General features: G+C 49.1%; 2 protein-coding genes across 2 annotated transcripts; one reads left to right on the top strand and one right to left on the bottom strand.

The window, feature by feature from the left end:
* The first annotated feature begins 1,466 nt into the window (after window positions 1-1,466).
* LOC101760252 (protein NRT1/ PTR FAMILY 4.3) lies at window positions 1,467-4,317 on the top strand. Its single transcript, XM_004960689.2, has 5 exons — window positions 1,467-1,612; window positions 1,733-1,950; window positions 2,121-2,561; window positions 2,687-2,811; window positions 3,277-4,317. Exons 1-5 carry the CDS (start codon window positions 1,525-1,527, stop codon window positions 4,082-4,084), a joined length of 1,680 nt encoding a protein of 559 aa, XP_004960746.1. The 5' UTR covers window positions 1,467-1,524; the 3' UTR covers window positions 4,085-4,317.
* Window positions 4,318-5,703: 1,386 nt separating this feature from the next.
* On the bottom strand, window positions 5,704-10,515 carry LOC101779845. Its single transcript, XM_012844680.2, has 3 exons — window positions 9,927-10,515; window positions 6,529-7,048; window positions 5,704-6,109 (listed from the first exon to the last, which is right to left on the bottom strand). Exons 1-2 carry the CDS (start codon window positions 10,433-10,435, stop codon window positions 6,787-6,789), a joined length of 771 nt encoding a protein of 256 aa, XP_012700134.2. The 5' UTR covers window positions 10,436-10,515; the 3' UTR covers window positions 5,704-6,109; window positions 6,529-6,786.
* Between the last annotated feature and the right edge of the window lie 5,998 nt (window positions 10,516-16,513).

The following is a 16,513-nucleotide window of genomic DNA, read 5'->3' as shown; positions in this document are numbered from 1 at the left end:
GGTTCCGTCCCGGTTGGTGTTTTTCAACCGGGACTAAACGCCTTGCCTCACTAACCGGGACCTTCAGTTCCCCCTTTCTTCTCTCATCCTCTCCATTTCTCCCTTATCTCGCGTAGGCATCGCTCTTTCTCTTCTTCCGTATCTTCTCTCCTCCTCGTTTCCCTTTCTTCCAAATGGAGCGACACAGCGGCGCGGGCGGGCGGGCGAGCTTATTGTTATTGTCATGATGCACTGACAGCTTACCTACATATAAGTGCTGTTTGCTCTACTAATCAAATTATTGTTATTGTCAATCATGGGAGGACATTTGAAAGTACTAGAGATGCATTTCTTTTGTTTCATCGTGTGTCTATATTTTTCATCAGATTCCTTACCAAGGTATTTTTTTTTGGTCAGGTTCCAGGTGGAAATAATATTCCAAATCATTGTGTGGCGCGGCGGCAGCTCTTGTGCATTAATTATACATCTCTATATATAGTGAAGATGATAAGTCCAGATGAGTCATCAATTTGATAAGTTATAGGGGAGCACATCAAATATCTACGACTTATATTTCTCCTCAAGAATTTATAAATTAATCTCTGCTTTGAAGTTGTAAGTATTAGCATCTTAGCGCTTGGCTGGATAAGCTGAATGGACCAAGAAGTTCCGTATCAGCGATAACACACCAGAAAAAAGGGGGGTGGGGGAGTTTCATAATAATATCTGGTGCAAATAGTCCTAAGAAAGTACATCATGAAGGAGGAAGAGCCTCCTAAGTCCCTAACAGGACACAATTTCTTCTATAAATAATTTAACAAAAATACAGGACTTGGAACTTACCTTTCGTGATGTTGATTTGAACGATCATATATACTCAAATAATTTGTTTGTTAGCTCAGATAAAATAATCAGATAAATTGTATGAAGTGAAGGGTATATTATATTACATGCGAATGCATTGACAACTTACCTATATATAAATGTGTTTGAGCTACGGTACCAAACAAAAACAACCAAAATAGTTATTGTCATTCAGTATCACGACAACTGAATGTACAGAGCAGGGGTTAGGCAACAGAAACATGAGGATGAATTAATTTAAAGAAATTTATGTAAATGTCTGTTAATTTGGTACACCATGTGTCCATGTGTAAATTTTTGTTTCATCTGCCGCTATATTTCTATCAGGTTTTTGGATGAGATTTTTGTTGTCAGATTTAACATGGAAAAATATGTCAAATCATGATGAGTTCAGATGAATTATAAGTTTAATAAAGCTCACTAAATTTCGCGTGCACTTCTATTTTTCCAGTATTGAATAGCTCTGCTACAAAGTGATACTCCCTCCATCTCAAAATACTATTCGTTTTGGCTTTTCATTTTGATTTTTATAGGTACTTGGATATATAATATGTCTAAGATACATACATGCGTATACATGCATGCTGCCTATAAAGATAGTGAGGAGCTCGAGCAACACCAAACTCAAGAGAAGTTTGTTTTGCAGGCCTTAGCATAGGTGTTGGGACACTGCCGAAAACTATGGCTTTGCAAGGTCTTGCAGACTGGAGGGGACGGCCAGTTAACCAAAAGAGACATGGTGGAGTGAAAGCCAGCGTGTTCATCCATTGTCAGTACATTGATCCTTATCCTTTTCGTAGCAAATACACCATTGATATTGAGGCTTATGTTTGCTAATACTAAATCATGATCGTTAACAGTTAACACATATGTTTCACTGTGTTTACAGTTCTCATCGTGATGGCAAATATAGCAAATATACCGGTGATATTGAATCTAGTGAGCTACTTGCTTGGGACGATGCACATGGGAGTGAAGGATGCCTCCACCACCTCCACTAACTTTTTCGGGGCTATATGTTTCTTCTCCTTTCTCGGTGCCTTCGTCTCCGATTCCTACATCAAGCGCTTCTACACCATCCTCATCTTCGCCCCCATCGAGATCATGGTGAGTATCATTTGATCATGGATGAGTAGTTCTGAATCTGTGTAAATCCCTTAGCAAATATTCCCTTCAATCACAAATATCGTCGTGCAAAATATATAGATTGAAAACGTATGCAAACAACAATATTGGATAAAATTCATCTCGGTAAGTTGAGACGATTTGGTGGACAGGGCTACATGCTCCTAGCATTCCAAGCTCACTTCCCGTCGCTGCACCCGCCGCCGTGCGACGTCACCAACCACCCCGACGAGTGCACGGCGGTGAGCGGTCGGAACCTGAGCTTGCTCAGCCTGGGCCTGTACCTGATCCCCGTCGGCGAGGGCTCACTGCGTGCATGCGCGGCGGCGCTGGGCGGCGACCAGTTCGACGGCGACGACCCGGCGGAGCTGCACGGCAAGATTAGCTTCTTCAACTGGTTCGCCTTCGGCATCTCGCTGGGAGGGTTCGTGGGGCTCGTCTTCTTGGTGTGGGTGCAGGACAACGAGGGCTGGGGCCTCAGCTTCGCCCTCTCTGCGCTCATGGTGCTCGTTGGCACGGTCGTCGTCGGCATCGGCTTGCCATTCTACCGGCACCAGAAGCCCACGGGGAGCCCCCTCACAAGAATCCTTCAGGTACATAGGTTCATCCGCCGAGTGAGCAAGAAGAATTTTTTATTAATTAAACAAACAAAAAACATGATCTGTTTGTTGCCCCCCCCCCCCCCCCCCCCCCCCCTTTTTTTTTTACTTTTTGACAGGTTTTCGTAGCTGCCTTTCGTAAGAGGAAGTTATCATTGCCTGAGAATCAGATGGAGATGCAGCATGTGGTCACTGAAAGCACAGGCACGAGCGTTGAATTCCTGGAGAGAACTTCAGGCTTCAAGTAAGAGGGCGTCCTGTCGTCTTCGTATTAACTTTATTGGACTGAAAGAAACACCTAAAAGCAATTTTCATAGTTGCCATTTTCCAGTTACGATGCAAAGACTCATGTTTTGGATATAGTGAATCTTTTGAAATCTTGACCATAAAAATATCTGATGTATAATGTTCAGTTTGGAGACATTTTTCCTAGATAATGAAACTAAAGTTCTGCCCATTGGCTACATTGCACCATCACAACCTTACAATATATAGTCAGTCCAAAGACTTGGTTCAACATACCAAACACGCTGAGAAATTGTCAAAAGCAAAAGACAACCATAGTTTGATGATTGCTTATTTTTAAATCTCCATTATTCGTGGTGTGCAAACATGGAAGCCGGCAAACCGCATGCATATGTTTGTCATGATCATAATTCATAACAATTGGTGCACAGTTTGATTGACTTTTCGTCGCTCACGTACAAAGGTTCCTCGACAAGGCAGCGGTGGACGACGGCGACACGCGGGGGTGGTCGCTGTGCACGGTGACGCAGGTGGAGGAGGCCAAGATCATCCTCCGCATGGTGCCCATCTTCCTCAGCTCCGTCCTCGGCAACGTCCCCATCCCTCTGCTCCTCTCCCTCACCGTGCAGCAGGGCGGCACCATGGACACCCGCCTCGGCGGAACCAGCATCCCGCCGGCGAGCCTCTTCATCGTCCCCATCGTCTTCCAGATGCTCACCCTGGTCGCCTACGACCGGCTCTTCGTGCCGTGGCTGCGCCGCGCGACGGGGTACGCCGGCGGCGTCACGCACCTGCAGCGCGTGGGCGTCGGGTTCGTGTTCAGCGTCATGGCGCTCGCCGTCGCCGCCGCCGTGGAGGGCCGCCGGAGGAGCGGGGCGTTCGCGGGGGCCCCGACGATGTCGGTGTTCTGGCTCACGCCACAGTTCTTCCTGCTGGGCGTGATGGACGTCACATCCTTTGTTGGCCTGCTCGAGTTCTTTTACAGCGAGGCCTCCGCCGGCATGAAGTCCATCGGCGGCGCCATTGTCTTCTGCATCCTCGGCGTCGCGTCGTGGCTCGGGAGCTTCCTCATCCAGTTGGTCAACCGCACCACCGCCCGCCACGGCGGGGGACATGGCTGGCTCGACGGCGCTAACCTCAACGCCAGCCGCCTCGATCTGTTCTACTGGCTCCTCGCCATGTTCGGGCTCGTCTCCTTCTTTCTCTACTTGCTCTGCGCATGGAGGTACACCTATAGACATGATCCGAGGACGCAAAGCCGCGATCCATGACGATAAGGTGGCTCCTGAGTCAACGAAGCAGAACACAGTTTGATTTTGACATTCCTATATTCTAATCAGATCCTAAGACATGAATTAGTTCTCGAAATGGAAAAAAATTTACACCAAATAAGAAATAGGAATACATCTCATGAAACTCCATATTTTTCTATAAATCACAGTATACAGGTGTATGCGCACTCACTCTTATGAATGTATTAATGTACACCTTGCCCTTACCAACATCTCTAAGATACTTATTTTATTATACACTTATTTTACCCCTTAATATAGGTCCCACTGGGCGTACATGTTTTGGCATTTTGCCCCTCTTCTAGCAACTTGCACGTATTTTGCAAAATTGTAACGTGAAGCTATCGCTCACATCGTCAAATTATCAGTCAAAGCATTTATGGTTTCATCAATAGTCCACACCCCCATTGAATTTAGTCATAAATATCCTTATTGATGTCCATTGAGGATTGATAACTTTATGTTAATAGCTTCACGACAATTTGCACGCACCATAATATTTGTATATTTAGGCAATAAATACTTTGATATAAATGTTTTGGTAAGCACTTGCTTGAACATTACAAATTCATTATTATATCCATGTTAACATAGGACTTGGAAGAGGCGTGATTTCTACACTTCTATGACACTCGTGTGCTCTTACAATTAATTTGACGGGCAATGGTCCTGGATCTTTGGATAAAAAATAAGACACGTGCTACAGATACCGCCAGCTACTTAGCACTTTTGTAGTTACGTTGTGTACTATGTAGGACACTAAACATAGCTATGGTTTCACTTAGCACTTTCTCCAAATTATCAGACTTATAATTTCTCTTATAGAGTTATAGTAAGTATAATTTTTGGATTAACAAAATCATAACCATAAGACAACGTTTGCAAACACAAATCCAACAGCATCACTTTTGTATAACATAATTTACATCTTTTATGACTAATTGTTGGTTGAAAACTAAGAGGTCTGAATCCTGACCCTAAAATGACTTGATGATCGTTGATCCTATGATGTACTATGCGCCAGTGGAGCCAAGGACAAAAAAAAAAAAAAAAAAAACTCGAGGCATCAGGCATGCAATAGAGTTTTTTATTCGCAAACAATGTACAGGAATTAAAACTTCAGAAAATACGTTCTCTTGAAATACCTACGCTACGGTATATTACATGACAGAGTTGCATCTTTGAATAAGCTGAGATTAAACCAAAAAATATCAGAAAAATATGCAGGCCATGCCTCATGCAGTATAGGAGTGCATTAACAGTGTTCTTACAAGCGGATAAACAATGTGAAAAACATGCTGTGATAAGATTAAATGTCAAGAATACACTCTCTGGAGCATGACCGGCATGAGCTCACAGAAACTGTGCACTAAAATAAGATCTGATGTCAGGATGAAAGGTTGCCATTTGCCAATGCAATAATCCAGCATTCAGAATGGGAGCGGCAAGTACATAGTCATTTGAGACAGTTGCTGGTTTGGGAACCTTCTACTCTGACAAGACATCAAGTTACCAATATACACGCTGCAAACAATTGAGTTGCTCACTAGCCTAACCAAAAAATAACTCTACCACGACCTAAGAATAGACGTTGCAAGTAACACAAATTCAATCAACCATGTATTCACGATTCACAGTTCAATTAATTGATTTTGCCCTAAAAAAATCACAAGCTCGATATAGTCCCCAAAGGACGGCCAATTTCCAATGCCGGATGCAGTCCCAAACATAAATACCTATACCCTGAACTAATAATAACTACTGATTTACGACAATATGTACAAACATTTCTGGTATGATCATAAACAAGATGGAACATTTCTGGTCTAATACCGAGCAACAACATTCGATAGACAAACTTCCATGCTGATCATTTCCAGGCGGGAAAGACCAATGAGAAGGAAACTGTAGCAATTCTTCAACTGATTGGGGTAGCCTGACTGATCATCCAAGACGTACTTACTGAATACAACCCTTCAATTCCTAGAACGTTATTTAGCATTCCTGTCACATTTCAGTGTAGAGATTAGTGTCAGCAGCATGACATATCACTTCATTATGCTATACACAGAGTGGTTATACCACTGTGCTGATGCACTGTAATATTGAAATAGAACTCTTAAAAAGGCTCTAACTATGTATATGATATAGATACTGAGTGTGGCAACAAAAAAAAAACACTCGGGACTAAAAACAAGTTGTTTCTATTCGATCTATGACTTATCAACACTATAACAAATATAACATTGTTCTATATCTAGTCCTGGATGTTTCTTCCACTAGTATTAAGAAATACTTGCCCGTACTGCAGAAATATTTCCATATAATACAGATTCATTATTTTGAGCAAATATATTTGACAATATGTATATACATCAACAACTCAAAAGAGCAAACAGTGATATAGTTGTGATTTCAATTACCTGCTGTGGCTGTTGAAGCTCAGTCAAAAATTTGTTTTCTTCCTTTCAAGGATTAAAGGGGGTAAATTAAAAGCAGCCAACAGGTCAATTTTGCACAGCTTCCTTCTCTGCACTATAACTTAACATCCAATAGTTTAACAATTCATTATTTCTTCTTTTGAAGATTTGGTGCACCTTGACACCTGATATTTACAATGGAACATCTCCATCTCTGTAGGGCCATCATGTACAAAGAGATCACAGGCTGATCCAAACAAATCATTTCAATGACATATCAGAAGGTGCGGTCTTTCCAGCATTCATGGAAAACTTTCTTTTCATCTGAATTTCCCTGACTGTTTCAGAAATCAAGAGACTCAACTTTGGAACACTCTTACTTGTCAAGGGCAGGTCAATTCCAGCATTCTTCAAAGCTTCTATGATGAGTTTCTGAGATTTTGGATCATGGTCAGCACACCGCAGTGGAGTAATGCCTCTCAGAACAGGGTTACCACAAATTGCTTCCCCATTTGGCATGCCACTGCAGAAAATCATCAGAGTAAACAGTAAGAGAGATATGAAGGAATGGTCCTTAAGTACAAATGATCAATCTGAGAAAACATCTGGAAAATAAAGTTGGCAGTACACAAGTTTGTTCTTCTGTACACTGTTGTCATAAATGTTTCACACATGTGCATGCAGCATGCATATGCATAAGACCAAGTATTGATTGCAAGCAGACCAATAAATTTAAACCCATAATAAGTTTATAGCAAATAGATGAAAATAGGAACTAGTAGTAAACAGATAACAAAGACCTTAACCCACCACTGCAATAAGTGATACCACCAAATTGACTACAACCTAAGTTAAAGAAAAACTTCAAGTGTACCAAGGAACGGTGAGGGGTGTCAGTAGATGGAGCCAAGCCAAAAAAAAGGGTGGGCGACTGAGAAATTGAGCTGCAGAAGGCCAAGGAACGGCATACCGCATACTATGCTGGAACCTTCTCATTTCTCCAAGAAGGGTGAGAAACTGAGGAATTAAGCCAGAGAAGGTATGCATATGCCTTCCACATTGGTGCCTATGCTAGGAAGCAACTTAAAATACTGGCAAGCATAAAAAGGCACTATTTGCAGATGTGGATCAGGGTGGCAATTTTCCCCGCGGGGGCGGATCCCCGCGGAGACCCGACCCGAATTAGGCGGGGACGCGGGGCCAAATTTCTCCCGCGGGGGAAGCGGGGCGAGGCCCCGAAACGTTAATGGGGCGGGGCCGGGGATGATTTCCCCCCCGTGGAGGCACCACGGCCCCCCGAAAACAATGATACCATCCAAAATTCCAGCCCAATACTCCAGCCCATGTATATAAACCTCACCCATCCGCATCTAGCCTTTCCAGAACTCTAACCCTATTCCTCCCGCAGCTGCAAGCGGCGGCCGCCACCACCACCCCGCCACCCGTTCGTCTCAATCTATCTCTTCCATCCTCACTCTCACCATCACTCGAAGCGCATGGCACGAGGCAAGGCCCGCTGGAGCCGGAGGGCACGAGGACGCTCGTCGCTCGGTGCCTTTGTCGTGGAGTGGATCGTCTAGTAGCCAAGTCAACGCACAGGCTGTCCTCCATGTAGCTATCCTCCTGCTGTCTGAGTCTTGAACTTTTGATTTCTCGATTCCTCAATCCTCGATTTCAATTATCTTGAATGTGTTCTCCGTTCTCAGTTCAGTGCTAGTGGTGCTGATTGCTAGCGTGATGGTGCTGTCATGCAGTATTTAGTTTCTTTTTCACGGTGGACTGGTGGTTCAATGCTTGTACTCATTCGGAAATATATATGCAATCTGACTTGTTGCTTGAAATTCCTTTTCTTATCTATTTGATTTTGTGATCTATGATCTGAATCTCCAATGCATATACACTGAAAAGTTTTTGACATGGAGAGGAATTTTGCTAGTTCTTGTTTCCCCACGGGGCCCCGACGGAGTTCGGGGATCCGACAGGGTCGGGGACGGGGCTATTTTTTCCCCCTGATTAGTGTTTCGGGGCCGGGGTGGGGTTCAGAGTTCAGGGATCGGGGTGGGGACGGGGGCACTCCCCCGGCCCCACCCCGCCCCGTTGCCATCCTGAGATGTGGAGCTTGGTAAAGCAAAAGAGCACATAGAGCAGGAGGAAAATCAAACATACAGAGATGATTGAAAGAGTAAACCCGCCAGAAGTTCCCAAAAATTTAAAAAGTTCCAGTTAAAGATCCAAGCTAATGTACTGGCTTGTGCATCCCAAAACTTATTTCTGTTAGCCAGTTTACTCTGGTTGGTGAGACTGATAGCAGTTGAGGTGATAGATGGATTTCCAGAGAGAGATGATATGGTGGATTAAATGACACATGATGAGCAAACAGAGCTTAACCAAAAAAAATGCAATGCAGCAATAAAGTGCCAGGAAGACCCAAAGGCCAAAGCAAAAAAAATGGAAAGATTAAAAAAAATCAGAACATTTAGAATAACAAGTACTCATGAGGACAAACCTACCTATCAATCAAATATCTAAATGACAGTTCAGTTTCCCCAAAACAACATGGAGCTGTGGATGTACTCGATACGCGATTGCATAATTTGACAAACTAAAAAAGGTTACAGAATATAGCTATAGGAAAAGGAAATGAAGAATGCAACAGTTACATAGTTCATGAGTTCAATTAAAATTGTTGTCACATTTTAAAATTTATGTTTCCACAGCAACACTTGTATCAATGCTTACCAAACTGTATGGGCTTCAGTGATAATGTTCAGCCTATATTTATGACATAAACATGCATTCTTAAAAAAATGTTGAAATGGCATGTATATAGTTTTTAAGAGCTAACAATTGATCCCTTCTATATTTGATTCAAAATCTACAAGTTGAATCCACAATCCGGTGTTTTAAAAAGCGCCTGCCAGGAGACAGCTATCAAGCCAGTTACTAGTTTTGTTTCATTCAGCAGTTTTAGTTTTCCATTATAAACCATCCTCATGTATATCCACTAGCATTTACATTTCACTAAAATAGGATGTAATTATAGCAGTCCAGATGCTACTGTATCTAGCCCCACTCAGAAGGGGTACAAGGAATAAGCAGGAACCGACCTATTCCAACCAGAGTTGTGAGCCTTTGCCAAAGACTTCAACAGCCCACAAACCTAGTCCTCTCCAAATCAAGTGCTAGAAAACAAAATTCAGTAACATAGCGACCAAATCAATGAGCTTGAAAAGCTGTCGACAAAAAATTCTTACTGTAATTTCATGTAGAAAAACTAAACTCAACATTTCTGACCAGGGCACCACACATAGTCCAGCGAAAACCAGAATTACAGAACAAAATTGCGAAATTGTACCGCACGATCCAATCCTGAACTCCCCTAGTCAACCCAGGAAGCATACCTTTTCCTAGTGGGGAAGGCGCAGGGCTGATAGAGCTGCTGCTTGGGGTCCAAGAGGATATGATTGAAGCAGTACAGGGACAGGGGCATCGCCTTGGCCTCGCAATTCGAAGCCGCGCACCCGGCCCTACCGCCCGCAGCCGCCGCAGCGGGAGCAACGGCGCCGCGGCAGCCATTCTCCAGCGGCCCAACGAGGCCCCCATTCTCCGGCGGCCCAGCACCGGCCCCATTCCCTTTCAGCAGCCGGAGGGACGGCGGGGGCTCGTCGCCGAGCGCGGGGCTGGCGCCGTGCTCCCACCAGTACTCGCCGTGCCTGGCGGGGAGCTCGTCGGCGAGCGCCCAGAACTGGGCGCGGTAGAGGGAGCAGAGCTGCAGCAGGCGGCGCCGGCGCCGGCGGAGGACCTCCTCGCGGGACAGCGCGGCGGCGAGGCGGAGCTCCGCGTCGCGCGCCGCGCCGGCGAGCTCCAGCGGCGGGCGCGGCGGGAGCGGCGGCGGCTGGGGCTCGTCCATGGAATGGGCGGGGGTGCTGCACGGCTAGGGTTTCGGGGGTTTAAGCAGGCGGCGGGGGCGGGGGGACCAGAGGCGGAAGGAAGGTTGCCCGGCGCGCCGGGAGCCCGGGACTCCGGGAGGCGGAGCCGAACAACAACAGTGGAATCAAAGCACCACGGGCCCATCTGAGAGAAAATCCGGCCCAAGATAAGCCCGATTAAAACCCAGCTTGTTTGTCACGTTTAGGGCCGCCGAACCATCTCATTGTTCGGCCCATTTTCTTGGCAGCCCAGATGTGGCTTAAAACCGACTGACCTTGGGCCAGTGAAAAAGGTCGGGCAAATAGCCATCATCGTCATCCTTGCACTCATGGGCGAATAAACTCTGCCTCAGATAAATACTAAACCTAATATCTCGCTAAGCTTCTTCAAAATGCTGCTTCTGGCCGTGACAATTTTTAATTTTGATGGGATTTTGTTTCCGCCTCAAGCCTATACTGCATGTTGATTGACTGAAAATTCTGCACTTGATTATTACATCTGAGATAATTGAGAGAACAACTCCATATAAACTAAATAAAACATGAAAAATTATTAATAAACCTGGGCAAGTCTGTAATTTACTTGTAATCAGAGCAAGCAACACATAGCGCACTGATAAACTATCCATGCAACAGCGTGTGCATTCTTCTTTTTCACTAGCGGCCAGCTAGTTGCGCGCCATGCATCATCTCTTTTCCCCAAGTGAGCTCAAGAATGACACCCGGCCCATCTCATATCCATGCACGGCAAGCCACGGCTTCCCGCCGGCACCGTTGCTTGCAACCTTGTCGACCTTCCAGGTATTAAGGTTCAAAGTGTAACAGCAGCACTCCTCGACGTCCGGGCCAAGGCGAGGCCGCTCTGCTCGCAGAACCACCACAGCTTCATCGAGTTTACCGCTGATAATTCCGGCATGACCTTCGGCAGCCTCATCACACCTCGGAAGCACCACCACAGCCCGCTCATGGCGCTCTTTCCGACGGAGAATATGTCTTCACCGAAGAGATCTCGGGAACTCACGTTTATAGTACTGCTTACGCCGTCCGTCGAGGCCCGCCAGAGCTTGTCGTTCGGGGTCGACCCTAGTAGGCTGATGTAGTGATGATCGGTAGACAAGCCAGTGATAGACGACGACCATGGTGTTCACCGCCGGCAGAGTGAGGAGGGCGAACTTGAGACGCGGCCAAAAGACAACGCCACGGTGCATGATGGTGCCTTGCGGCCAGTGCAGCCACGTCGTGTCAATCCTCGCCGGCCTCCCGCCAGTTACACGCGCCTCCGGCCCCCAGCGGCCGGCGTCGGAGCAGAAGCACCGGTACGCCGTGAAGCCGTCGCGGTCAAAGACGAGAACCAAGCGGTAGGACAACGCTGACCGCGGTGGCGCGTCGTCCTTGCAGTAGTAGCGGAGGTCGTCGACGGCGAGCAGCGCGCACGCGTAGGGCCCGGGTGCGTCGTCGTCGCCGCGCAGGCACGGGAGCACGTCGGCCTCGCCGCTTACGGGGTTGCACACGCACAGCTCTAGGGTGGAGCTGCCGCTCTTCGTGGGACGATGGATCTCGACGACTAGGCGGCCGGCGCGGGACGCCACCACGCGGGAGGAGGCGTCGAGGATCTTGCGCCCCTCGCCGTCGGCGAACCGGTCGAGAGACGGCGGGCCCAGCACCCCAAGCAGCCGCGACGCGGAGGGCAGCGGCACGAAGCGCGGGGCTTCGATCTTGTCGAGGTGGAAGAAGCCCAGGGCGAGGCCGGGGACGGACCGGTCCGTGCGCGGCGGCGCGTGGAGGCAGATGAAGGCGGCGTCGGCGGACGGGAGGAGACCAGGCGGCCCCCCCGCCGGCAGGTGGCGGCGCCCCTGACGAGGTCCGCGGTGTCCCCGGGCACGCGTGAGATGATGAGGAGCAGGACCCCTCGTCGCCTAGGGGCAAGCCGTCGATCTCCTCCTGCACGCCCTGCCCGCCTCTTACCTGGCCGCTGTGGCGACCCCCGTGTAGGCGGCAGCAGGGCCGGCTCGGGGGGGGGGGGGGGAATAGATGGCCAAACAGGCGGCCTAGCCCGGTCTGACACGAGCCCGATTAGGCTCGGCCTGTTTAGACCTGCACAATAATCGTGCCAGGTCGGTCCGGCCCACGTGCCGAAGGAGCAGCCCAGGTCCGGCCTGCTGCCTTCTTAGGCAGGCCGTGCCGACCTGCTGGCCCGGTGGGCCTTAATAGGCTCGTCGTGCCCATGCCGACCCGCAGCACGGCTCCGGCTCCTCTTTTCCCCGCCGCGGCGCCGCCGCACAGTGGAGGGCCATGGTCCGGCCGGGGAGGCGGCGGCGGAGGGCCACAGCTGTGGAGGACCACGGTCCCGGCCGGGGAGGCGGCGGTGGAGGGCCACGGGACTGGCGGAGGGGCACGGCTCCAGGGGCAGGGAGAGTCGCGGAGGCCGCGACGTGCGAGCGACCGACCGGTCAGGCCGTCGAGGGCAGGGGGAGGCGACGGAGGTAGGGGAGGCGCGGAGGTCGCCGGGGGCAAGCTGGCAGGGGGAGGCGGCGGAGACGGAGGCAGTGCGGCTGTGCGGGGAGACCGGGGAGGCAGCTCGAAGCAGTAGGAGCGGAGGGGTTCGGTGCGGTGCGAGATTGAGGCAGGCCTGGCAGGCCGTGCCGCCCGTTTATGGCCCACGGGCCAAATGGGACAGGCCGGGCCGAGCCAGCCCACGGGTTGAGGCAGCGGCCCAGGCCCGGCCTGCAAGGCCGCCGTGCCGGGCCGTGCCAGTACCGGGCCAAAATGTCGTGCCATGGGCCGGCCCACGGACCGCGGGCCAAATGGAAATCTACAGGGGGGTGTCGAGCGCGGCCGCCCTGGGCCTAAAAAACGGAGGGGCCCATCCCCATGTATACATACGTTTAGGGTATTGAGCTCCAGCTTGCTTACCTGCGTGGTTCAGACTTCAGACGTTCAGTTAATCTGTTGGGCCAAGCCCATAGGCTGACGAGCTGACGAGCACAAACAGCAGGCCAGCAGCTAAATCCACGAAGGCACGAACTGACGAACGGATCGACCATGAATTATCGATGACTGTTCGCATGCTGACGAAACCCTGACGCCTGAGTCCTGACGCGACGCCTGACGGCCGACTGGCGAGTGGCGACTCCTCATCTCTTCTGCAGCTCCGCGCGCGCCTCCGCTGAAACTCTGAGTCCCTGACGCGGTGAGTGCCGCCGCCGGTGACGCCTGACGGGCGACGGCCTGGCTGTGCGGTGCATGTATGCCTGTATCCTCGTCCACTCCCTCTGCCTGATCACGGGATCTGATCTCCAGGAACTCGCCTCCGACCGTCCGACGCCGACAAACGCGGAAACAACACAGGCAGTCACCGAGCCACGATCAGAAGTAAAATAGGTAACACAAACTTACCCCCTCCATTGATATTCGAAGTTCAAAATTCATTTGTAATGTAACTTGTATAATTTACTAATAATTTGATTAAGTCGATCCTATTTAATAACTTGATGCCATCATCAATGACTTCGCATTTAGAAATGTTAGAAGAAATTTTTTATGTAATATAAATTGCTTGATATGAGTGTTAGCTTTGGACACATGATTTAAATGTTTTATGCAGGACCCTGCCCCCCGCGATCGTGACTAACGGCGGGCACCATGGACGGCGTCGACGGATCAATCTGTACGCTACGGCTGGCTTCTATACTACGGAGAATACCTATATATATCTATATATAATATATATACAAATACAAACGGGTGCAATGCAACGAAACAAGGGATTTCAAGAAGGCCTATCGATTCCGACGGATCGCGATGCGGAAAGGATCAAGGCGAGGATCCTCGTCGCCGCCGTTCCCGCTCCCGCTGGACCTCGTTCTAGAGATAGCGGCCCTCTCCGACCCTGCCACTCTCGTGCGCTGCGTCGCGGCGAGCAAGGACCTGCACCGCCGCATCGCCGACCCGGCCTTCCACGGCCGCCTCCGCCTCCGCCACGCCGACCGCTTCGTCCCCTCCTCCTGCGCGGCCACCTGGTCGATACGCGAGGCATGGACCAGTACCTGGTGGGCTACGACACGGGTCAGCTCGCCGCCGCCGGGTGCTTCCAGTCCGGCGAGCCGTCGAGGCTGCACGAGCCCGTGGCGGCGCGCGACGGCCTCGTCCTCGTCCGTACGACTGCCAAGCGAACGTGGCGGCGGACGAGCTGCGCGTGTGCAGCCCCGTAACCGGCCGCAGCCAAACCATCCACCGCGGAGCGACGTTCCACGGCCAGTACGTCCTGCTCGTCGGCGACGGTGATGGCGGCGTCGTTGGCCGGCCGTTCCAGGTGCTCAAGGTGACATCGGTGATGTCGAAACGCAGTCGGTGCCGCTGCTTGCAGATCCAAACCTTCTCCTCGGTGCACGGCGCATGGAGCCCTAGAATTCGAGTCCGGACTCCCTACGTGCACGGAGGCTGGCTACGACGAACGCCCCTAGTTCCCAACGGAGCGATGCACTGGCTGTGCCGGTCGGACACCACATACTACATCTTCAAGCTCGACGTCGGGGAAGCATCAGCAAAGGTGACGGCGACGAAGCTCTCTGCGAGCTTCCATGGCGCATACGGCAGGGCCGCCGCAGGGCAGAAGCATATCCTCCTGGCGACCAAGCCGGCGTGCATGAACCTGTGCGTGCTCGTCACGGACAGTGACAGGATTTCCGTTTGGTCTCAGTCCGGCTGCTCGCCGGCGAGGTGAAGTGAACGGCCCGAGGCTGTGATCAAGATTGACGCGGTCATGAATTTCACAAGTTGGTTGGGTCGTCGTTGGCAGACATGCAAGGTCCGGTTGGAGTGGTTAAGTTTGCAGAGAGGAGCGGCGTCGTGCTCATCGTCGCGCCGGGCAGCCGTTACTTCTGGCTGGATCTCCGAACTAAGGAGATATTCAGGTGGCTGCAGCTTTTTCTTGGGCTTCCACTGTAAGCATCCCCTATGAGATAGATTTAGCGTCTTGGGTTCCAACACTCCGCACAGGCTTATTGTGAACCATGTATATTCATTTTGTTGGAGATGTCATAATGTTATGAGCCCTTTTTGGGTTCATCGACAATAGTTTGTTCTGTTCAAGTATGTGCTATACACCTGAAAAGTTCCTACAGGCTTTTGGATTGTGAATTAGGTGCAGATCCATATAACTGTATGTTTAGCATATTAGTAATTTTTATCAAAGTTGATATTTGCGCCTCCTTTTAGTCTTTTTTTATGCTGCAACATACGGGTTCATGTTATTATCCCCTTTTTTGTCGGATCGAGGTGGCCCCCATTTCCATTGACGAGTAACGGAATATATAGTACAGCAGAGTTTTAGAGTTTACAGCAACGAGATAGAAAGAGAACAGCAGGGCAGAACCTTACATTCCTACTTCTAATAGAATCACTACCTGCTTCAGGTAGAGACACTACTAGCAACTTAGCAAGTAAGATCATAAGGCAACCCTAGTACAAGTCTAGAGAGAAGCAGAGAAAACTGTACAGGCCAAAACGAATTTTGTTGTGTAGATTTTGTAAGCTACCGAGGGACCTCTAGATGCCATGAAAGAAGGTGCTTCAAGACCTCTATCTTGTTGGGACTTGGGAACACCACTTTGCAGAAAGAGAAAAAAAAGGAAGAGGACATATTTCGCATTTCTTTGAATACTTAAAATCAAATTCGATTACAGTTTAAGGGGAAAGCTGCTATTATCTTTCCTAGAGTGAAATCAGCAGATATTTCAATTCAAGATCATATTAGCTAGGCTACACCCAACAGGTAACATAATACCATACAAGTTAATTAATTAGGTATTTTTCCTTTATTATTTTCACCACTAACATTCTTTATCCAACCACTTAATAACCGGAATAGTCTTATAATGTTGTTATTTCCATCTCTGCATACATACGTTTATTTTCCGTGGCTTTCCACGCGTTCTTTACTAGTGAACCCAACACGTGTCCACCAGCCTAGTTCAAATATGAACAGTTTTTTTTCACTCCCATGTGTGACTGCGCCTCTATAATAGATAAAGATGTGTGATGTCTATTCTTCTATACTA

Source organism: Setaria italica, chromosome III (assembly GCF_000263155.2).
Source record: "Setaria italica strain Yugu1 chromosome III, Setaria_italica_v2.0, whole genome shotgun sequence".
NCBI lineage: Eukaryota > Viridiplantae > Streptophyta > Magnoliopsida > Poales > Poaceae > Setaria > Setaria italica.
Note: the sequence above shows the minus strand (reverse complement) of the source record. Positions and strands in the feature narration are given on the sequence as shown.